Here is a 25,851-nt window from a genome sequence, read left to right on the forward strand (position 1 = left end):
TGTATCAGCTGGGATACATCATAAAGTGTGCTGTGACGGTGAGAGCAATTTTTCACGAATAGTAGGGTTTCCGCTTACCACGTACAATTTTAACTGCCAAAGGTTGTTTTATTTACACTCCATTGCGTACATCAGACCTTAGATTTCTATTTTATCAGAATGACCAGACGCATTACCTTTCCAGGCCCACCATCCTGCATCACTGGCAAGGTGAAACCAGGGCCACCATCCTGCATCCTGGCAAGGTGAAACCAGGGCCACCATCCTGCATCCTGGCAAGGAGAAACCAGGGCCACCATCCTGCATCCTGGCAAGGGGAAACCAGGCCCACCACCCTGCATCACTTGCAGGGGAAACCTGAATTGAAAATCCAGAGTAACTTTTTATCAGCCACAATCACTGGAAATGAGTCCAGGACCTCCTAGTTAGTGAGGCAGTCAAACATGCCATTGGATTACCAATAAATAACTTTGAAAAACAAATATATGATAGATTGCCAGGCAACAAAAAGCATCTAGCACTAATTTCTTAACCCTTTCAGAATTTGATTACATTTTACATTGTCTTGATTTGATTTAATGTTTAAACATTGTGTATTTATTTTTTTTTTCAGGTGACGAGTGCCATTCGTAATTCATTGAAGGTGAATCCTACAGGACAACCAGTTGATGGCTTGATGGGAATAAAAGTATCATCAACCAATACATCATCATCTACATCACTGGCTAAATCAGCGATAACAAATGCTTCCTTTAGAACTAAAAAACTTCCAGGTAATATTATATTCCTGATTCATTTAATTACCTACAAAAACATATTGCCCATGGTACATCAATATGTTTTAGGATCAGTTTTGTTCCCAAATAAAACAGTGTCTAAGTCAATAGGATGCCATAAAAGAACCCTTGAATGTTCTCATTTGAAATACGAGTACCGTTATGCAGTGCTTCTCTGTTTGGGCAAAATTTTCCTCATAGCACACATCATGGTGTTGGCAATAATGCAAGGAATTATGTCAACATATCCTTTCCATAAGTATGTCAATGTTACCTGAAACAGGTAAATTTCAACGGCTTATATTCTAGTCTATATTTCTATGAGCAGGACTAAAATTACGTCACAGCTCGTTTATTGGTGGGAAGTTACCACTACTCACGGAAGACGGCGGAAATCTACCTGTGGCAGGTATCATTGACATTCGGGTTTTGTGTTATACTTATGGAAACGATATGTTGACGTAATACTTTGCATTATTTAAAAAATTTATGAAGCTTTTACAGTGATCTTTAATTGGTAGAGAAAAATAGGACTTAAACATCATTTTATTTCCTAGAATAATGTTGATATTTATAATACAGGAAGTATGTAAACTTATTAAAGATACTTTCCCAGAAACGTATTTATTGGGTGGTTCTTTCCAATAAAAGTATGTCAAATTTGGTATATATGGAAAGTATAGACACCCAATCTTAATAGAAAAATACTGGATTACCCGAAAAAAGCCCATGGGGCAAGCACTGGTCAAAATTGTCAGGGTATCCCTAACTGGCAGCCTGATTGTTATCTGTCAGCTTATTGTGTGCCGGCTTAAGTGAGGGAGTGATTGTTATTCAAATAAACTTCAGAAAAAGAAGTTGATAGAAATAATTAAAAATTTACTTAGGCTTCAATATGTATGGTAAATGTACCGTAAGTAATGATAAATACATTCTGAAAAATGGACCCTCCCACAATGAAGCTAAGTTGACAGACATTGCTTCTAACAACAGCTTACTTATAGCTATAGGTATCCCCGGCGATTACAAAGTTTTGGGAGGGAATTGAAGCAAATTTTTGATAGATTGGTTACTTTGAATATGTTTTTAGTCCAAATATATCATCAAATCACAAAGTTTGTAAGCGGGAATGTATCTTTAACAGTTGTTGATCTGTGTTGAGATTCGGTTTCCTTCTGATTTGAGCGCAACAAAATAAAAACTAAAATAGATGATATGTTTACTTAAATTAAAACTTAATTGATTCACATGAAAGCTTATATATGATTAATATAGAAGCATTGTTATGTGACAGATTTTCCACTTTAACATAGTTCCGTAATAAATACAGCCATAATGCGCTTTCAGTTACCAAGAAAACTAGTTTACACCAGGGGAAACATGCAAATTGATATCCAAAAATATTTAAAAATTATAATAAATGTGTGAAAATAAACAAAAAAGTTAAAAACCATCAATAAATGGTAAAGTGGTGTTTTGACATTTCTATTAACTTACTAACCTTATTCTCAGTAGATTTTGGGTGGAGTTGAAAATTTCAGACTAATATATTTTTAAAATCCACTTTTTTTTAGAATTTCTCAAGAAATGACCAACTTTTCTGTAGTCCCCGTATTTATATTTCTCAAATTATGAATAAATTGAATCAGAAATTTCATAAAATATGCATTTAGTCTGCATGAATGATTAAATTGAATTAAAAATTCAAAAATATGCATTAAACACGACCTTGAGTTATTAACCAGTCCCACTTTACCAGTAAATTGATTTAAGATAATTAAATAAAACGGGATAAAGATGCATTTTGTAAGAGCTAAATCAGCTAAGTTATTATTTAGACATTTTTCACATGACTAGCCTATAATCAACTGTCTAGACTATCGGATGGCGGAGATTTAAAGGGATTGAAACTCGGTCACCATTTAATGATTCAATTTAAAAATGACAAATCAAGTCTTAAGTCGATTGGAATTAAAAATAATGGATTTTTCACATGACTAGTCTAGAACATCTGATTGCAGAGATTTAAACGGATTGAAACACGGTCGCCATTTAATGATTCAATTTGAAAATGGCAAATCGAGGCTTAAGTCGATTGGAATTAAAAATAAGAGATGGATGTAGCACCACTGCCTAGTAAAATTTCCTTCCTAGAACACCGCATGACATATGCACATCTTCATGGTCGATAACAGCAGGACGTAAAACACAATTTCATTTCATAATAACATCAACTAGAGAGGAAGAAGTTATGGAACAGCATAAAAATCTTTGAGTTGATGTTTTTTTTAATAATATTAGACAAATTCCTTGACCTTGTTGAAACAACAAAAAGTATTTACAAAAAGATTGTTGAATTTTGTAACAATTTACGATTTATTTTGTTTTTACATGTAACAATATTCAGACCATTTGTTTCCAGTTGTCATAGAAAGTGATATATTAAGGTTATGTCAATGGAAAACTGTATTATAGTTTGTTATTCTTACCCTCGCTTGATTTATAACACAAGAAATTGATCTGTTTCTAAAATACTGTTTTACTCTTTTTACTCCCATGGCTGACCGAGTTTCTCCCCAGACCTCTGGAATGTCGAGCATCCAAACTGTACCAGTGACCCGATGACCTTCTTCCCATCAATCTTGACCTTGAACAATAAATTTATTAAATATAATGCGTATGTTTATTTAGTTGAGTTGTTTATTTAGACATTTTAGTATTTTTTAACTTCACCATCCAGTGTAAAAGTAGTTTAAGATGATGTCTCTTGTCAGATGGTTTGATGTTTATATTTGTAAATCAATGCCTACCACAGAGGTTTTGTAACGGTTGTGTTATTTTGGTTGACGATTTAAACTTTTAAAAGAGAGGAGTGGCTATCTGGCTTTGTTTCTCCTGGTTCTTCAGTTTCATGAAGATCCTCCAGTCCCAGTGTTGGGGAGTACCAATGAAGGAAGTAGAAGCTCTAGCTGAGTCAAAAGATATCCATGGGGTTTGAGGGGGCGGGGATTTGAGGTAGTGTGCTCTAATGCATTCGCTTTACATTATAAGGTCCATTATTGAGTCAGGTGGCTTGGTTTTGGTCTCAAACTTGTATGTGACAAGTAGTAGGTTCGCTGGCCAAACCTTGTGGGTTTAGTCTGAGTCTTCCTATTCTCTCCCACAGCCTGTCCAGAAATGACCTAAATTGTGTCCATTCTCTCTCTCTCTCTCTCTCCCCCCCCCCCCCACCTTGCCCCCCTTTCTCCCTGGAAGCAGAGGTTAAGCATCAACTAGTCAGCCAGCTATGAGTAACCTCTGAATGCCTCATCCCATTATTTCAGTTTCCAAATAGTTTTTATGTTTAAAAAAATTGTGAATTGTTAATTAGCGAATGAATTAAATGCTACTGCTGGAGAGATTAAGTCACCGTTTTTGCTTTTGCGTATCAAAATTAGCAAAGCTGCAGGAATTAGTCATTTTATTATGATAAACATTTTCTTGAAGTCGTTTAAAGATATACCAAAATCTTATATTATTTTCGAGATATTACTCAACATTATGAAAATGCCTCGACTCTCTTGATTCTGTTTTGCTGTTTAGAGTAACTAAATAAGATTTACTACATATAAAATATATTTAATTTTCAATTTTTCTGTATATTTTGTAGATGATATCCCAGTCGTAGAAGATACCGAAACATCGTCAAATAAATTAGCATCGATCGATGAAGATACTGGTAGCGATGGCCAATCAAACACACCAAGCAACCAGAGCAGTAAACATAACTTTAAGATTCCAGGACTCCCTAATTTTGGTAAAGGGGGTAAGAAGGATAAATTAAGAGGAAAGGACATGCGAAAGGATTCCGATGCTAGTATGAAGTCATCGTCGGCTACTCAAAATGGCGATTCTTTGAGCAGTGACGTTGTTAATGTGGCTGTGTCGCGAAACCCGTCGAAAATTGTGGACTCAATCGAGCTGCAGCCAATGGTAAAGAAGAGTGCTAGCTTGCATGATGAAAGTAACATGACTGTTTCTAACAGCTCAGATGATTCGGCAAGCAATCATTCAGATAGTGTGGGATTTTTGGGACATTCAAGTAGCACAAGTACCATTCGGGAAAAGAAAAACAATCTGACAAATAGCTTAACCAATCCAGACTCACTTAGCACTGACATGTGATTAAGTTAGCTAGTAATTTGGCAATTTCTAAGAATAGTTTGAATTCCCCAATCCTGATATGGCGGCAAGATTTTATATTTTGAATCCTGAAATTTAGAATTTTTAGTGTTTATTTTAGATGTTATTTTATTTTCACGAAAATTGCTTATGTAGTATTTATTGTATTCTTCCACTGCTGTGACAAAATGTTACAATATATTGTTTGGCACTTTATAGTGGTAGATTTGTTGGCTATAGTATTATGATTTGGATATTACCTTTATCATGGTTTTCAAGTTGAAATGTTAAAGGGCATATAACTCTCACCCAATATTATCAATAATATTCGATATTAAAAACACGATTTAGAACTCAATATTGGTCCAATTTTGTTATCCTACCGTGAAAATCTAGGATCCTGATATCCAATATTTGGGAGACAATGTCCGTCTCTATGGTCTATGAGCGCAATTCGTAATGAACAAAGCAAAACATACCGCACAAGTCATTGCGCAAGTAATTCAAAATGGCTGATCCACCTACGAAAAAGTTGTCAACGGATGCAAATGACTAGCATTCATTTTGGACTGCTAACATATTTCACTTAACATAACTGATTAGAAATTACAGTTAGATTTAGAAAATTTAATGTAAATCAGATTTATATATAATCTTTAAGTGGCATTTAGCGATTGGAAAACACATTAAAAGAACACAATTTTTATGGGAAACAATCACTGGTTTATTCTAAAAGCACGACGTTTCGACAAGTATCCTCTTATCGTTATCAAGCACAATGATAACGATAACGATAAGAGGATACTTTTAGAATAAACCAGTGATTGTTTCCCATAAAAATTGTGTTCTTTTAACAGATTTATATAGATTCATATTACATTAAAATCTACTTTTTGAGCCATTTTCGTATATTTTAAGGTTCCAAAGAACATAGCTATATGACCATTAATTAAAGAATAAGAGTAAGGAATAACTTCCTGTGGATATTGATTAGCATGTAGCTGTGATTTAATGGTCGAGATCGAGACATTAAAGTTACAATTTCATATTTTTAAGTTATATTTTTAAAATGTATTAAAATAAAGCCCTAAAATAGATGGTATATATCAACAGTCCTACCTTGTTAAAGAATAAACCTATTAATCCTATAATTCACTATTGCCAGTTGAGAAATTGGCAAAAATATCATTTTTAACTTCAAATTCAAACGTTTGAAGATAGCTATTCCATGGTGGGGAATAGAAATACAAGGGAGGTAAGTGTATTATTATTTCCTGTGTGAAAGTTTTTAAGTGGGAGAAAGATAACCTATGATCGTATAATAGTGAGTTGACAACCTATTGAGCAAAAGACATAGAAATAATTATGTTTTGACCTTCTTAGAAAATATGAAATTGTAACTTTAAGTAATATATAGACACTCGCACATGCTTTGCAATAAAATATGTCATGCGTGCCCAAAATTTCAACTAGTATAAATAATGTACGCTTGGCACACTGCCCGTACCATTATTTGAAATAATGATATGCCAACATCAAAGGATGACGTCACATCTGTATTTTAAAGATATATATACGGGGTATTGGATAGCCGAATGGTGTTAGGTGTGAGCTTGAAAGCATATAAGGTCTGCCATTGAGTCCAGTGGCGTGGTTTCAATTCTCAGCTTGTACATGACAAGGAGTAGGATCACCCTGTCCAATCTTGTGGGTTTTCTTCAGGTCCTTCAGTTTCCTCCACTGATCCCAATAAGATGTTAGTCCCAATATGACCTAATTTGTGTAGAGTGTATATAGAAAAATATACAAGCTGATTTTTTTTTTTTAGGGGGGGGGGGTGTAATCATGTCCATTGATGCCAATATCGAAATCATGTAGAATGTGTATTATAAGATTTTAGCAGGTCATAGCTTCGTGGTGCTCAACTATTAGAAACATTTTTCATCAGAGAGAGAGAAATGGGGTTTAAGGTCCACTCGGCACAAACTAGGTCATTTGGGGACCAACACATGGTTCAATCTTATTTCTATAATTCGCTTGCGTGTAGGGTTCTTTAGCAGTGGGGGAAACCGGAGGACCCTGAGAAAACCCTGAGGCTGGAAAGGTGACCCTACTCCTTGTCACATACAGCCGGTGAATCGAAACCACGCCAGTTGACTCAATGACAGACCTTATGATATAGCGCTCACGTGCTAACGCCTCGGCCATCCAACCCCCCATTTTTTGTCAGACATTTAATTCGAATAAACTCAACTTTTAATAATGATTGTTGTCCCATGATATTTATTTACCTACCTTTATTCCTTCTCATAATAATAATACTGTTATTTAATACGATTGTAGAAAAAACCAAAGTTATTGTTCATGTAATTATACCAATATCTATCTCTCTATGTGAACAGCTCTTTTACAAAACTTGATAAGCACGATGCCAAAATTATGGGAATTTAAAGTACCCAATGGTCTTCACTACAGAATAACAAGTAAAACACAAACACACGAACATTGTAAGCCAAAAAGAATTGTGGAAATTTCATGTACCACTCTAATGGTCTATACCACAGAGTAACAATTAACTAGAAACCCAAAAGACAAGAACGCAGACATTGTAATCATATTTTGTATTATGATTATCAATAAGACGAATTGATATAAACCTTTGGCTTGTGTTTTTATTCATACATTTTTCACAATGTTTGTACTTAACATTAATCTTATCTGAATAAAATATTATTTAATTCAACGTTCAAATCAAGTAAATGGATCATTAAGTCAATTGACATGGTTTTGCTTCCCCGGTTGTATGCGACAAGGAGTAGGGTCGCCTGTTCAACCTCATGATTTTTGTCCTGGTCCTCGGGTTTCCTCCCACTGCTTTAGACCTCTACGAGTAAATAAAATTAAACCATATGTTAGTCCCGAAATGGGGGGGTTGGATGGCTGAATGGTTAGCGTGCGCGCGCTGTATCATAAAGTCTGTCATTGAGTCGACTGGCGTGGTTTCGAATCCCCGGTTGTAGGTGGCAAGGAGTAGGGTCGCCTGTCCAGCCTCGTGGGTTTTCTCCGGGTCCTCCGGTTTCCTCCCATTGCTAAAGACCCCTACGCGCAAGCGAATTATTGAAATAAAATTAAACCATATGTTAGTCCCGAAATGACCTAGTTTGTGTCGAGTGGACGTTAAACCCCATTTCTCTCTCTCTCTCTCTCTAGTCCCGAAATGACCAAATTTGTGTCGAGTGGTCGTTTAAACCCCATTTCTCTCTCTCTCTCTCTCTCTTTTTGAAAAAAGACATGCTTGAATGGAGCTTATAGAGTTTTGGAAAGGAGCTGTTCAGATATTCCTATATATATAAAATCTATATCTATATATATATATTGATTATATGTAAAGTTGTGTATATATATATATATGAGTATATTTTGTATATACATGTATGATAATATATTGTTATGTTTTATATAGATATATAATGTATATATTTCATAGTTTTATAATCAGCTTGTAGATTTTAGTTAGTAATTTTAAATATCTCTATTGTGTCTTCATTCCTGCTTTGTTTACCTGTCTCTCCGTGGATACCTGTTTACCTGTCTCTCAGCGGATGCCTGTTCACCTATCAATTGTGTTGAATACACCAACAGACATTCTAACAAGTCACAAGGTTGTGGTCAGAAGATGCTAATTGTAGGCCAGTTGGGGAGGTTCGGGTGTTTCCGGAGTCCAAAATGGCCGCTTTATAAATGCGTATTTTGGGGAATACTAACCCGAACCCTAAACCTAACCTTTTTAAGAGGGGTAATAGGTAAATTGGATCAAAGTTCAGTCTTCTAAAAAGGGTTAGGGTTAGTATTACCCAAAATTCTCATTTATATAAAGCGGGCATTTTGGACTGCGGAAACACACGAATCTCCGCAACCGGCCTACAATTAGCATGTCCCTAGGTGGTCAAGTGGTCTGACGTGTACACTTTACATCATAAGACTGCTAAAGACCCCCTTATGAGCAAGCCAATAATTTAAATAAAAGTGCACCATATATTAGTTCAATCAGAATTGACCTAGTTGGTGTCCAGTGGATGATAAACCCCATTTCTCACTTTGATTAAAACTGATTTTTTTAATTATTATTTTTTTTTTCCAATTCCCCAGTTGAACGTGACAAGGAGTGGGGCCGCCTATCCAGTCTCGTGGGTTTTCTCCTGGTCCTCCGGTTTTCTCCCACTGCTAAAGATCCCTACGCGCAAGCAAATTATTGAAATAACCTGACACTTTTCATCAATTTTTGAAAGTTACACTGATAATTTCATAAAATAATGCAAGTGAAATGTTTTAGTAGTACCGGTACATAAAGTATTTAATTAGAAAAATATAATAATAAACATGAATATATCTATACTATAAGTGATCAGGAAAGTAAACATGTCTATATATATTAACAAACATACAATAGAGTATGGTATATATACCTACCTATTGATGATTACTTATACAGTTGATATAGTATATTTATATACCTACATATTCACGATTATATACAAAGTTAATAGGCCTACTATTATATACGAAGTTAATACTATTCAGTATGCATGGATATCTACCTATTCAAAATTATATATGAAGTTAATACTATTCAGCATGATGTTTTGTCACGATTATATACAAAGTTAAATACTATTATTACTTTTCATATACCTACATATTCCTGATTATATATAAAGTTAATACTATTCAGTTATATAACTATTCACATATATACAAAGTTAATACTATTCAGTTATATAACTATTCACATATATACAAAGTTAATACTATTCAGTTATATAACTATTCACATATATACAAAGTTAATACTATTCAGTTATATAACTATGTAAAATATTTAATTAGAAATATATGTAATGATAGTATCTATGGATACTAAAATATATAGGAAATAATATTTAAATAGAAATCTAACTTTTTATTTTATGATCAGTAGTGGAATACCGCGTTTTATCAGTGAAATAAAAGTGTTATTCCACTGGCTACAAGCGGACAAAGTAGTCCATGTTGTTTTTACCTAAAATGATTGTAAAATCATAAAATAAATAGAACATTTGTCGTTTTGTCGTGAATAACATATTTTATTTCATCTCTAAGCAAGAAAACGTTTATATTTTCACTCATGCTACGCATTCGTGAAAATATAAGTTTTCTTGCTTCTCCATGAAATAAAACATGTTATTCACTCTAAAACGACAAATATCCTCTATATATACATAAAAATCTCAGTTATAATTTCTGTACAATCAGAGGAATTAAGGTTAATCTGTTTGTTGAAAAAGTTTTGTAGATAAGGGTGAGAGGGGTAATTTATGTGTGATGGTTTACACTGTATTAGACCAGTGGATTTAGTCACAAAAACATGAATTAAAATAATTTAAGGTTTCAGAATTTTCATTGGCTGAGAGTTGTAATCCAAGTAGAGATTTTAGTTTTAAGCCAATAAAAAGTCTACATTCTTTAAGTATTTTATTTCAAGTATTTGTGAATAAGGTACCAGATGTGTATTGTAGAATATTGAGACTATTTTAGATTATTCATATGGTCACATTAAAGAGACATTACACTGTAAAATTTATATCATTGACTTAGCAACAAATAACTTTCACAAATGACACTAATAGATCAAAGTCGTCATTTTATATAAATGTTATATACATAAATTTTATTATAAAGTTTATTGAGGAGTTAAAATTAGTAGTAATCAGGATGTAGTCGTTATAAGTAGGTGTTATGTCACTAAGGTGTTAAAACGATGATTATTCAATGATATACATCACTATTGTCCAGGTTTGTGTATTCATTAGTGATGGGTGTTATAAATAGTCACGCTTTTACACCAGTAGTGACATCTTTTACAGCTAGTTACACACCTGCTAATTAATGACAACTGTATAATTTGTAACCACTTTCTATACATACTAAACATTAGTTTAGAATAATGACCACTTATATGATTTAATGACAGAAAAAAAAATCATTATTATAAGGCACAGGCTCATAATTCAACGGTATTAGCTTACCAGTATTAGATAGATGGAGATTTTCACAGTTGTTAAAAAAGATCAATATTGATTTGCTGTGATCAGATATGACAAATTAGATTGTATGGAAAATTTGAGACAAATCTGCTAATTCAAAACTGAGATATAGTTATATTAACATTCTGTATAGGTGGTCCACATGATAGCATTATGGTGGATGCTCATGAACAATACTTTGATCTAGTATTTTCGACAATTAACGACTAGGGTGATTTTGAATATGATTTTATATTTATATAATTAAATGAATTTAATTTATTTTCTTGTTGTTTACGGCCAGTAAATATATAGAATATTATTGAACACTTTATGAACACTGATAAAATATAATTTAAATAACTAATATTATCAATCGGATTAAAATACAGATCTATATTTTGTTTCGTTTTTTTATACTTGCGATGGCCTCCACTACATGAAGATCTGACCGGTTGTAGTAAAAGCTTGTGTCAGAGGTTGTATGAACGGCTTTTGACCCTATGATGTCAGAGATTGATATATCAATCAGTGTTGATATTTCTAGTGGTGTACCCACAGTTCCGTGCATCACATGCCAAGAAGTCGCTGTAACAGATGGTTTCATTGGCTCTTCCCTCACGCCATCCAGAACACAGGTTATATAACAACTCTTCCTGATCCTAGTGTAGTACAGACAAATGATATAAAATTTTGAATTTATAAAAACAAAACGAAATAGGATCTGTGTTTTAATCAGATTGTAATATTGTGTTTGTTTTTTAGGGGCAAATCGTCTGTCCATTGTTTGATAATGCATACACATGTATAGCATAATAAACTAAAAGACAGGTTTTATTAGTATTTTAAATTGTCACCAGTAGTAGATAGTAGTAGGTGTTTCACTGTTATACAAAATATGCTATAATTAATATGTCTTGTTTCCTAAAAAAAAACACCTTTTGACCTCATCAAGGATCTGACTGCCAGAAATTGATGAGACTCAAATCATATTACTGAGTTGGTTTCATAATGAACCTACGTCTCTAGAATATTCAAATTGGAATATCTGTTTGTTAAATTATTTTTTAGTCATTTCCATTTGTAATGTAGGATTGATGAGGATGAATAATTTGTATTTTTTGGTATATTAAAGATATTGACTAGAAGGTGCCATATGATCTGTATTATATATAAAGTAAGTTTGAATTGTACATTTCCATATCTTATATGAAATACTGTTACAATAATATAAAGACGTTTTAGTCCATTTTTTGTTTGTTATATTCTCTGAAATGTGGCCCGAGTTCACAAAACATTCTCGGACTGAAGTTAAAAATTTACCCAACTTTCAATCACTGTTTATGAGAAATATCTGTGATCCAGAAACACAAAACTTTGCACATAGTTTCTTATTAATGTATTTGATACATTTAAACAACAAAAATGTTATAAAGTTCTATATTTTAATTAAAATAAGGCAAACAATATTGAGAAAATTCTTAACTTAAATCTGAGAATGCTTTGTGAACTCAGGGCGTTCAAACACAATTACCCTTCACTGTATCTATTAGAGGTATGGTTTACACATGGCAACCATCACTGTTTCTATTGGAGCTATGGTTTACACATGGCAACCATCACTGTTTCTATTGGAGCTATGGTTTACACATGACAACCATCACTGTTTCTATTGGAGCTATGGTTTACACATGACAACCATCACTGTTTCTATTGGAGCTATGGTTTACACATGACAACCAGCACTGTTTCTATTGGAGCTATGGTTTACACATGACAATCATCACTACTTCTATTGGACCTATGGTTTACATGACAACCATCACTGTTTTTGATGGAGCTATGGTCCACTGTTCCTATTGGATCTATGGTCTACACATGGCGACCATCACTCTTTGGGTACTGGAGTTTTGGTGACAACCAACATTGGGTTCTATTGGGACTATGGTTTACAGAGAGAGAGGGTTTAACTCCACTCAACGCAATCTAGTTCACTGGTTTCTATTGGGACTATGGTTTACAGAGAGAGAGAGAGAGAGAGGGGGGGTTTAACCTCCACTCAACACAAACTAGGTCATTGGTTTCTATTGGGACTATGGTTTACAGAGAGAGAGAGAGAGAGAGAGAGGGGGGTTTAACCTCCACTCAACACAAACTAGGTCATTGGTTTCTATTGGGACTATGGTTTACAGAGAGAGAGAGAGAGAGAGAAGGGGTTTAACCTCCACTCAACACAAACTAGGTCACTGGTTTCTATTGGGACTATGGTTTACTGAGAGAGAGGGGGGGGGGGGTAACCTCCACTCAACACAAACTAGGTCATTGGTTTTTATTGGTACTATGGTTTATAGACGGATATTTGAATCTGAAGCCACCAGGTACAACAAAAATCCTTTCAAACCAGCCAGTTCTACTAATGGTATAATAATTACAGGTCATTAGGTTATAGTGAAGAATAATCACCTATAATTATATTACATGGTAAAACTACATTGCTAGCAGGTAGTGGTTTTAACCAAGGTGGTGGTATAGATAAACCTATGTTTAGCTGTCAGATAAAATTATAACTTGGACTGGTAGATAAACGAGTATTGGAGGTTTGTTAAAGATACCTCGAGTAGTTTCTATCTGTTGATAACTATTTTAATAGTTAACTAATTATCATCACATTAACTTCATTAAAATTACACTTTTATCTTCCGGCCTCTTTAAAGCGGAGACATGCTGGGATAAAAGAAAATTAAGACCACATGAAATCAACAATTACTTTTAGGAGAGACAGAGAGAGTTTAATATCCACTTTACTAGAGAGAGAGAGAGAGAACAAGAGTGGAGTTTAATATCCACATATTGTTCATCGATGGGGGGGGGTGGATGGCTGAATGGTTAGCGTGCGCGCGCTGTATCATAAAGTCTGTCATTGAGTCGACTGGCGTGGTTTCGAATCCCCGGTTGTACGTGACAAGGAGTAGGGTCGCCTGTCCAACCTCGTAAGTTTTCTCCGGGTCCTCCGGTTTCCTCCCACTGCTAAAGACCCCTACGTGCAAGCGAATTATGTAAATAAATTTAAACCATATGTTAGTCCCGAAATGACCTAGTTTGTGTCGAGTGGGTTTAATTTTATTTACATAATTCGCTTGCGCGTAGGGGTCTTTAGCAGTGGGAGGAAACCGGAGGACCCGGAGAAAACCCATGAGGTTGGACAGGCGACCGGTAATGGTAACATGACATTTAAATTCACAAACCACGTAGCAACAGTAAATAAAATGGAGCTGATTTGGTATCAATGCAATCTGATTAAAACACAGATCTATATTTCGTTTCGTTTCGTTTTTTTATACGTTAAATGGCCTACACTACATGAAGAACTGACCGGTCATACGAGTGGCTTTTGGTCCTATGATGTGCACCTCACGCTAAAAACTCGCCGTAACCGACTGTTTCATTGGCTAGTCCATCACATCATCCAGAACGCAGGTTATATAACAACTCTTCCAGATCCTAGTGTAGTAAAGACAGGTGATTTTGAACGATAAAAAACAAAACGAAATAGGATCTGTGTTTTAACCAGATTAGGAAAAATGAATTTGTTTTGATTTGTGAAGAAACTATCTGACTGCTGTCGCTTTAAGTGTGGTAATGGTAGTAGTTGTTAGATGTGTTGAAGATGGTAACCATCATTATAATATTATCTATAATCTAGTATTTACCTTAATTATATTATAACTCAAACCATACGACTGACTTATATAATCAGTGTATACTACAGATGTAGTTTGTATACACAAATTTAAATTATTAAAGATACATTATGGGAGATTAGATAAAGAGTTGACTATTTTTGCTATAATATATAAAAAACAGATAGTCAATGTAAATAGAATATGCTGAAAATTTCAGCCAAATTACTCCACTCTAAATTTTAGGCTAGCCTCGATCATCATTTATCCAATTTTACATTTAATCCTTTTTCAAAAAATGTATACCAATCCACTAAATATCTCAGGCTAGCAATGGCATCGAGAGTTGATAATGATAACATTTCAGTCATAAATAAAGACCTGCAGTAGGAGGATTTAGCTCTTGCGTGATGTATGTTTAATTGGACAATTGTTGGTTTTAATGAATCCGATCGTATCCTGTATATTTCAGGGGGCTTGGTTGTCGAGTGGTCAGGGCATTGGGCAAGAATCTCCTAGGTTCAAATCCTGACGTGGGCACGGTGGGCCAAGAAGAACGTTCGGGATTATCAGAGCCTGTCCATCACTTAATCAGTCAGGGGTTACGATAAATATGTTGATTAGTTATTCGAATGGGATGCAATAACGGGTGTCCAGAAACATTGCAGAAACATTGCTATCTCGGCAAAATTTACCTCTCTGATGTAGGACATTGATTCTTGAAATGACCGAAGTATTGTATATACCAGACCTTAAATCCCATTGTATACTGGTTACGGATAGGTTGTATTTATTTCAGCTGTAGATTGTCCAGATGAAAACAGCACAGTTTAACATACATTATGCAAGAGCTAAATCTGTCTATTGCAGGTCTTTCTTTAGGCACGAAATGTATCTAAATTATTAATTAGACATTAATTAACTTACCAAGACCATACACAACTCTCGATGTCATCGCTAGCCCGCGATATTTACTGGATTAGGATCCGATCTGGTGCTCAACGCTCATTCATGATTAAATCAAGAAATGGATAGTCGAGACTATGTTTTTTATCGTATCGACTTCAGTAATGATGATCGAGGCTAGGCCGAAAATTCAGTCGGCATTGGATCAATTAGACTGAAATTCTCAGCAAATTCCCTTTATTTAGTTTTGGCAGCTGTTTATCTAATCTCCCATAATGTATCTTTAAAAATACAGCAAAAACCATTTATTAGCAAGTTGAATGGGTCTCACAAGTGAACCCCAACCCCACGACCCAATCACTAATCAAATAAAGACATCAAATCTACCCAATGTAAAACTTTAGTTTGACCTAAATTCAAGCAGTCGTGCTTTCTTGCCATTAAGGTTTTTGTTCCCTTATACCACACTAGATATGGCATTCCTAACTATCTCAGTTATTCAAATTTTCTTAAAGGGTGAGAATTTCAAACACTCTAATGCTGTGGGTCACTGCGTTTTGCTAGCTGTCGAAGGATTGCAGAATGTTTGGAATCACCATGCATAGCTTCAGCGCCACAAGAGGCTGCACCAGACGAACCTGCGTATATAGAATGTCGTGCTGACATTAACTGTAGTATGAAGTTAGATAATGTTAGCCTGAGGTTGTTTTGGAGGCTTTTTTGGGGGTTGATTTTGTTTATTTAACTCTGATGAATTAAAAACCCATTACGCACTTCGTTTATAGCTTCAGTTGCAGACTACTTAAAGGGCTAATCCCGATATTTTTGGGAGAATAAAACTGCTTAATTTTGTGTTAAAATCCCTTAAATTCCTCTAGCTAAGGGCCGAGCAACTAACTCAATATTTGTTATACGTTTTAGAACAACTTAAACCCGTCAGTCTTCATCTGGAAATGGAGACCGGTGTCCCAAGCTGTATTATGCGGTGTCTGCATGAAACTAGACTTTTATTTTATAATAATAATGTGTAGGTGAAATTTACCTTTCGTTATCAAGTACAGCACATGGGTCATTCACTATATAGACCTCTAAAGGAACGGGGGTCGGTTATCAGGTCACCCAACGAAAAAACGACTCAATATTTTGTGCTGGAATTTTGAGAGAAGGTAAATACACCATTCCTCTATATTTTGGCGCTTAAATTTCATACGTACTCCGACTTTTATTTTTGAGACTCTTTTGAAATCGGGATAGTCCCTTTAAAAATACATTATGGGAGATTCGATAACGAGTTGGCAGTTCTCACTATAATAGTTAAAAACTAGATAATGTAAAGGCAATTTGTTGAAAATTTCATTCAACTTGATCCACTATGAACCGAGAACTAAGCGATTGAAATTTCCGCCTAGCCTCTATCATCATTAGGAGGGGGGGGGGGGGGGGGGTCACGTGGCTAAGTGGGTAAGGCGCTGGCTTGCTAGCCTGGAGGTCGGGTGTTCGATCCCTGCATTGGCCGAGAAAGTTCATCTCGATTTTCCGGCGTGGTTTCCCCTTGTCAGTGATGCAGAAAGGAGGGCCTGACAAGGACAGCTGCCTAGTCGTTCGGATGGGACAAAAAAACGGAGGTCCCGTGTACACATCGGCGTGCACGTAAAAGATCCCTTGGCAGTTGCCCGGGCAAAATTTCCCTCATAGCACACTGTGTGGCGTATGCCCGTCTTCAATTAGCCCAGGTTAGGTGCAGAAGAGTAGGACGTTAAACCCCATTTCATCATCATTATTAAAGTCAGTACGATAAACAGCACAGTCTCGATTATCCATTTAATCGTTAAATCGTGAAGGAAAGTTGTGCAGTAAATCGGCTCATAATCCACTAAAGATCGCATGCTGGCAATGCCATCTAGAGTGGATTATGGCCTGGATAGGTTAATTAATGTCTAATTAATAATTTAGATAACATTTCGGGCCTAAAGAAGGACCTGCATAGACAGATTTCGCTCATGCATAATGTATGTTTAATTGAAAAGTTAACAGTCAAATATATAATTTAGAAGCGGATTGAACAAGAAATGTATTAGAAAAAAATGGGGTTAACGTCATACTTTGTTTTCCTTTACCAACCGTTCTAATTGTGAAGGGAGATGTTAATTGTAGGCTGGTTGGCTAGGTTCGTGTATTTCCGGAGTGCACAATGGCCGCTTTATATAAATGAGTATTTTGGGGAATACTAACCCTAACCCTTTTAAGACAGGTAAAGGGTAAATTGGATCCAAGTTCAGTCTTCTAAAAGGGATAGGGTTAGTATTCCCCAAAATATTCATTTATATAAAGCGGCCATTGTGGAAAATTCCCGAACCTCCCCAACCGGCCTACGATTCGCTTCTCCCAATTATGAAGACGAACATACGCGATGCAGTGTGCTATGAAAGCATTTTGTTTTACACGAGAACATCGCTACGATCTACTCTTGTTTCGCTTTCCAACCAACTTGATCCCGAATCCAGGTGCTGGAATACGGTGAGAGAATATGTCTGCTAACTTGATCTCGAATCCGGGTGCTGGAATACGGGTGAGAGATTCCGCTCGGTAATCTTCTGTCAATTAATGGTATAAAAGTGACGGGATTTTCGCTCCATCCCAAGGACTAGACTTTTGTCCTTGCTAGGCCCCGAGTAAGGTACGGGTCATCCTCGGTATCCCGAGTGTTAGTGGAGAAGAACGGAATGATAACACTGGGGATACCGAGGATGGGCTATGGCTCGTTCAATTGGCCGAGATAGTTTCTAGGGATTTATCAACCTGTGGTGCAGGACAGAGAGATTTGTAAGGGGGAAGTGTCTAGTTAAACGTGACAACACGTTAAAGATACCCAGATTATTGGAAATCAAAATAATTTCTCTCATATCACACTGGATGGCCTGTGTCCATCGTCATTAGCTTCCCTCATATCACACTGGATGGCCTGTGTCCATCGTCATTAGCTTCCCTCATAGCACACTGCATGGCCTATGTCCATCGTCATTAGCTTCCCTCATAGCACACTGCATGGCCTATGTCCATCGTCATTAGCTTCCCTCATAGCACACTGCATGGCCTATGTCCATCGTCATTAGCTTCCCTCATAGCACACTGCATGGCCTATGCCCATCGTCATTAGCTTCCCTCATAGCACACTGCATGGCCTGTGTCCGTCGTCATTAGCTTCCCTCATAGCACACTGCACGGCCTGTGTCCATCGTCATTAGCTTCCCTCATAGCACACTGCATGGCCTATGTCCATCGTCATTAGCTTCCCTCATAGCACACTGCATAGCCTAAGCCCATCTTCATTAGCTTATTTTGGCAGATAAATAAGACGTTTAACTCCCTTGCATTTCAGAATTTAGATATAGTTCTATTTACGTAACTTTGTTAATCACGGTACATCAAATTTCACTAATAGTTTTAACATCTCTAATTCCTTTGAAGAGAGAATCTAAAAAAGTAGACCTAATAGATCCTAGTAAACCTGTAGGCCTAATAGATCCTAGTAAACCTGTAGGCCTAATATATCGTAGTAAACCTGTAGGCCTAATATATCGTAGTAAACCTGTAGGCCTAATATATCCTGGTAAACCTGTAGGGCTAATAGATCCTAGTAAACCTGTAGGTCTTATAGATCCTAGTAAACCTGTAGGCCTAATATATCGTAGTAAACCTGTAGGCCTAATATATCCTAGTAAACCTGTAGGCCTAATATATCGTAGTAAACCTGTAGGGCTAATAGATCCTAGTAAACCTGTAGGCCTAATAGATCCTAGTAAACCTGTAGGCCTAATATATCGTAGTAAACCTGTAGGCCTAATATATCGTAGTAAACCTGTAGGGCTAATAGATCCTAGTAAACCTGTAGGTCTTATAGATCCTAGTAAACCTGTAGGCCTAATATATCCTAGTAAACCTGTAGGCCTAATATATCCTAGTAAACCTGTAGGCCTAATATATCCTGGTAAACCTGTAGGGCTAATAGATCCTGGTAAACCTGTAGGTCTTATATATCCTAGTAAACCTGTAGGCCTAATATATCCTAGTAAAACTGTAGGCCTAATATATCCTAGTAAACCTGTAGTCCTAATATATCCTAGTAAACCTAAGCCTAATATATCCTGGTAAAGAGCAAGGAATAAACATAGAAATAAACAAGAAAGTACAATAAAATACAAGGACGGGAAGACAATGATGGGACAAATGTAGTGGGATTTCAACGGAATTTTAATTTGGGTATGCTTATTCAGAGAAAGCTCACCGGGGCTCTTGCTTTTTTAAGTTATAATATTTCGGAATTAATCCAGAGAAAGCCCACTGGGTATCTTGGTTTTTTGTTTAAAGGTTGTATTTTGTGGGCATTAAGCTCATCCCTCCTCTTGTATTCAACATTGTTATATATGAAGATACATTAGCGTGGTATGGTATTTTAATTAGGGCATTTTCAGAAAAGGGCCAGTGGGTCTCTTGCTTTTATAAGGTTATATAATATATGGGTTCTAAGTTCATACCTTCTCTTGTTATCAGGCTTGTTATATAGAATATGGTTAATATAAAGTTCAGTTAAGGGTCTGACTAACGTAAACTACTTAACTCTAATGAACTAACCCATTGTTTTAGACCTCCAACATTGCTTAATACATTCAAGTATTTCAATATTTCAAAACTTAAAGTGCTATTCTCACCCTGACAACTTCCACTGATTGGTTAAAGTCTTTTAGATTTTTTTAAGTGAGTTGACTGTATAATTTGACTAGTTTTATTCGTGTGCTATGTGAGGCTATTTTACTTAAGTTTTCAAATTACCAATTTATAATAGCTGACTTTGTCACGTCATTTGCACAGGTATCTATCCGATGGGGCCCACAGTGAGTCGGTGAGTATGGCTCACTAACCAGGAGGTCCCGGGTTCGATCCCGATGTTGGCCGAGGCATTTACCCGGGATTGTCCAGCGTATTGTCGGTGGTACAGGGCAGCGGGCTTGGCATGGGAAGCGTCTTGTCGTTCGAATGTGGCCATTTTGCACACAGACTACTCCATACTTCGAGAATAAATCTCTGCCTCAAATGGCCGCCATTTCCAAAAATTAGTATACGGTTTCACATCTGTCATACGCCCAAAGACTAAATAAACTTGTTCAATTTTATTAAATGGAAGCAGAATATAAATACTTAACAGAATTCTAGAAGTATACTTAGTGTTTCCGACTAAAATCGTCAATGTGGGACTTAAGATGTCGGTCAACTAGCTTAGTGTCTGTTCTGAAGCGGAGCTAACTGTAGACAGACAGCCTAAGTTTAGTGTGGGATGGGACGACATTCCCCTCATACAACATGGCGAATTGTTATCTTCTATCGGTCTTGGTGAGATATTTTCTTTGAGAAGATGCTAATACATCTTTAAGTTTTTTTTTACACTATTTTTGAAATAAATTCTTGTAAATGAATCACTTCACTTAATGATGTTGCAGAACATTAATAGCTGACTAAACGAAACTCTTGAGTTGTTTTCCTCTGGTCGGTGGAATTTTATAAATAGACGTGTTGTCTATATCAGTTGATTCATTCATACCCACATATTCACAGGACACTTACTTCCATGGCGTATCAATATCTCGAGATGAGTAACATCTCTAGTGACACCACACCACAAACGGTACCACCTTTGCCAGGATGAACTATTTGTGTCATTAAAGATACATTATGGGAGATTAGATAAAGAGCTGACAGTTCTCACTATAATAGTTAAAAACTAGATAATGTAAAGGGAATTTGCGGAAATTTGAGTCAAATGGATACATAGTCTCGATTATCCAGTTTATGATTAAACCATAAATGAAAGTTGAGGAGCAAGTCTGATCCTAATCCTATAACTATCGCAGGCTTGAGTTGACATCTGAATCAGTTAATAATTTAGGTAACATTTCAGGCCTAAAGAATGATCTGCAATAGGCAGAGTTAACTCTTGCATGATGTATGTTTAATTAAAATAAATGATCTATGAAACCAAAGTATGGATGTTAAATTTGATTATATTTAAATTTGATTATCTTTCAGAATATGCTTGATTATCATTCGTGATATGCTTGATTATCATTCGTGATATGCTTGATTATCATTCGTGATATGCTTGATTATCATACAAAATATGCTTGATTATTGGAATATGCTTGATTATTAGAATATGCTTGATTATCATTCAGAATACGCCTAATTATCATTCAGAATACGCTTAATTATCATTCAGAATATACGCTTAATTATCATTCAGAATACGCTTCATTATCATTTGGAATACGCTTAATTATCATTCAGAAAACGCTTCATTATCATTTGGTATACGCTTAATTATCATTCAGAAAACGCTTCATTATCATTTGGAATACGCTTAATTATCATTCAGAATACGCTTAATTATCATTCAGAATACGCTTAATTATCATTCAGTATACGCTTCATTATCATATGGAATATGCATGAGTGTCAACTGAGCACTAACTAGGCCATGTGTATTTGTTTATTCCAATAATTGGTTTATATACCAAGAACTACGGAAGTGGGAGAAACTATAGTACCCATACAAACCCAAGAGGCCCACGGGTTTAGTCATGCGATCTTACAAAGCCCACCACCCCGCCTGTGATTATGAATGAATGAATGAAATGGGTTTTAATGCACCTACAGGGGTAATGAAACGGGCATACACCATATTGTTTGTTATCAGGGATACTCTGCCTGGACAGCAACAGAATTCCAACCGTCGGTTTTTCGTCCCATCTGAACGACTAAGCTCTCCGTCCTGCATCACTGATAAGCTGGGACTCCAGGAGCGATCCCGTAACCTTCTGTGGTTAGTGAGCTAGCACGTTTATCACCGAGCCACCTCGGCTCCTTTGATTGTGGCTTACAGCTATATTAAATGAATCGTGTATTGTCCCAGATTATCAAATGAATTTAAAGAGGTCAATAAATGTTTGTTAGCACGTGTAGCCTATAAAGGTAAGTATTAGTTAGATGTATATAGGTATGATAAGTATGTCAAGTATATGTTTTACACGTGTAAAGATTGTATATATCAGATAAGAGTTGATTGAAAGTCTCGGATGAGAGGCGGCTAGTATTACTACCTGATATATATCTACACCATCAAACATTCTCTTTATCTTCACTAACATTCTCCACGATCTACATATATCTAATATAACATTCGATACCACTTCTCATCCATGGGCAGTAACTAGCTCAGAGCAACGAGGGGGGGGGGGGGGGCGGGGGTAGGGGAGGGTTTGTTCTCAGGGGTGCTGTAAATTGATGGACAATGTCTATCAATTGTTTTTATGGTCGACAATTTTTCCACTCCCCCCACCCTAGTTACGGTCCTGTCCTCATCTACATAAACCGAGTACTCGTTAACAATTTCTAACCTAAAACTGTCTGTATGCTGAAGATCGGCTACGTATGTATAAGTCAAAAGAGGAGCATGGCTCGATTAGACAAAAAAGATGAACATGGCTCGACTAGACAATAATTATATTTTCGTTTTAAGTTTTGGTGAATAAGGCCCCTGTTCGTTCCATTAGGACGTTTTTTTCCAACTCTTTAAAGATACGTTATAAGAGATAAGATAAAGAGCTGGCAGTGTTTACTATACTATTCAAAAAAAGTAGGGGATATTTGATTTTTAAGTGTTATTAAAGTCACCTAATGAAACTGACGAAGAAACAAATGACAAAATGAAATGAAGTTCACATTCATCGATTTATTCCAAATGATCGTTAGACTAAGTAAGGCACAGACTGACCATTATAAGGGTAAAATGATACCCGGGGTCAAACAGCAAAGTTACCACAGCATCACAACCAAGTCAGTAACGGGTAAATCCTCCTCTGTTTGCCAAACAAGCATTGATCCGACGTGGCATACTCCTAATGAGACGTCTAAGGTCATTTTGGTCCAGATTGTCCCATTCCTGTTGCAACGCAGCAGCAAGTTCTTGGACATTGGCAGGACGTTGTTGACGTTGACGTAACCTCTGTCCAAGCATGTCCCAGACATGCTCGATGGGGGAGAGGTCGGGACTCAGTGCTGGCCAAGGTAATGTGGTGATGTTCTGTTGTTGGAGGTAATCTGTAACGATCCTGGCCCTGTGACATCTTGCGTTGTCATCCTGGAAGATGAAACGGCGGCCATGACGTCGTGCGAACGGCACAACATGGACTGCCAAGATGTTGTCCCGGTAGTACTGGCCTGTAACACGCCCTGCAACAACATGTAAAGCCGTTCTTCCAGCAACAGTGATGCCTCCCCACACCATAACAGAACCACCCCCAAATCGATCATGTCTGATGACGTTAACGTCTTGGAAGCGCTCGTTTCGACGACGCCACACCCTCCTACGTCTGTCCAAAAAATCAACAGTGAACCTTGACTCGTCTGAAAACATCACATTGCTCCAGCGTCGATTATCCCAGTGTTGACGATCCCTACACCAACGACGTCTTGCCTGAATGTGATGATCTCTCAAACAAGGGATCACGCGAGGACGTCGGTCGCGAAGGTGACCCCTATGCAGTCGATTCCGAATCGTCTGGCCACTCACTCTCACACCAGTGTCTGTTTGAAGACGAGCGCTGATCTGATTTGCTGTGATGACACGATTTCTCAAGGCCAAGGTACGGATAAATCGATCCTGGGCTTGAGTTGTCGCCCTTGGTCGACCTGAGCGTGGTCTGTCCTGTACAGATTGTGTATCACGGTATCTGGACCATAGCCTGCTTATGACAGACTGAGAAACATTCATCGTCCGCGCCACAACCGCCTGTGTTGTGCCGATCTGTAGCATGTCAAGGGCACGTAACCTTTCATTTTGGGTAAGCCGACGCATATCAAAATTTGTTTTCTGGACACTAAAACAATTAAACTGATGTTTCCACCCTGGAATTCAATGCCACAATGACTGTAACATTCAAAGTCAGAGTCGTGCAAATCTTGGGTTGGACCCCCATGATGATCCCAAGCATCACCTGCATTCCATGCGGTAGCTATTGGTGCGTTTGGGCGTCACATGTAACTGGAAATGTTTCTTCTGTTAGGTTCTATAGTGACTTTTTTCGTAGTCATTTGCATATTTTAGTATTATGCCCCCAAAATCAAATATCCCCTACTTTTTTTGAATAGTATATTATAGTTAGAAACTAAATAATGTAAATTGAATTTGCTGAAAATTTCAGTCAAATTGACTGAATCAAATCTAAGCCAAAATACAACCATTGCTTCCCGTCGAATCAAAATTATAGCAAGAATAAATGAAATAGATGTGGTTTAACGTCCTAATGTTCTGCTCCGACTGGGCTAACGAAGGCGGGCATATGCCACACAGTGTGCTATGAGGCGGTTATTCTGCCCAACCCCCCAAAAAGCACAATGTATGGCGTACGCCCGCCTTCGTTAGCCCAGCCGGAGCAGAACAGTAGAACGTTAAACCTATTTCATTTCTCTGTCATGTCTGCTGGCACCTAGACAATATTACGAGAGTGAACAGGTGAGTCTGCTTTTTTTATAGATAAGACTTTGTGAAAGGTAAAACTCTTTTACAATCATTAATCATTCGTCTGGCATTAATTATATCCCCCAGGAACAGATACACACCTTGTTTGTTCAGTATACTGATAGTTTATTCCATTCTCCGAGACAGGTAAAAGTCGGCATGCCATCAGGTTAAACTGACTTTTTACCTACCTACCTACTTGACGACTACCTTTGATCTATTACATATAGAACAGCTACGAACTTAAACTCATAAAATCTTTTCAACTACAGATAATCATCACAAACGATGGAATTCTATATCAGTCTGATAGCAAATGGTTCTCTCTAACATTTTGACAAAAATAATACCTTTAACTTATTTCTCCTTCCTTCTCGTCCTCCACAACCTTTTCATCTTCTCTCGTCTTCGCTTAAATGCACACATAATGGTGAAAAGAAAATTACAACCAATTTAGCTATAGACATAAAGTCAATCTGCAACATAACCAAACTGCTGCTTGATATTTGACGTATGTGAATGTTTTGTAGATTCAATTATCTTTTCTTTGCCCATTTTCTAAAGTAGTTGCATAAATAGATATAGGTGTATAATACATTAATGTTTTATAGCGTTACTCTTTTATACACAGAGATAATAACTAGGTTTATGGGAACTGACATTAACTATAATGCTACACCGTAAAAAAACCAGAT

At 36.6% G+C, this 25,851-nt stretch overlaps 1 protein-coding gene and 1 long non-coding RNA gene across 3 annotated transcripts in view; one reads left to right on the plus strand and one right to left on the minus strand.

Moving 5' to 3' along the window:
• Positions 1–5,654, plus strand: part of LOC126807949 (hyccin) — a 128,503-nt gene extending 122,849 nt beyond the window's left edge. Inside the window, exons 11-12 of one of the 2 annotated variants that reach the window (XM_050532900.2) lie at positions 614–773; positions 4,426–5,653. In XM_050532900.2, the coding sequence (XP_050388857.1) occupies positions 614–773; positions 4,426–4,940 (675 nt within the window). In that variant the 3' untranslated portion in view covers positions 4,941–5,653. Of the gene's footprint in view, positions 1–613; positions 774–4,425 lie in introns of both variants that reach the window. The other variant, XM_050532910.2, reaches the window with a different exon arrangement.
• Positions 1–25,622, minus strand: LOC126832066 (uncharacterized). The gene is made up of 3 exons (XR_007684538.2): positions 25,507–25,622; positions 3,266–3,423; positions 1–357 (listed from the first exon to the last, which is right to left on the minus strand). It is a non-coding gene; the product is annotated as an uncharacterized LOC126832066 (long non-coding RNA).
• Positions 25,623–25,851: the final 229 nt, after the last annotated feature.

The sequence above is a fragment of the Patella vulgata genome, chromosome 9 (assembly GCF_932274485.2).
Source record: "Patella vulgata chromosome 9, xgPatVulg1.2, whole genome shotgun sequence".
Classification (NCBI taxonomy): Eukaryota; Metazoa; Mollusca; class Gastropoda; family Patellidae; genus Patella; species Patella vulgata.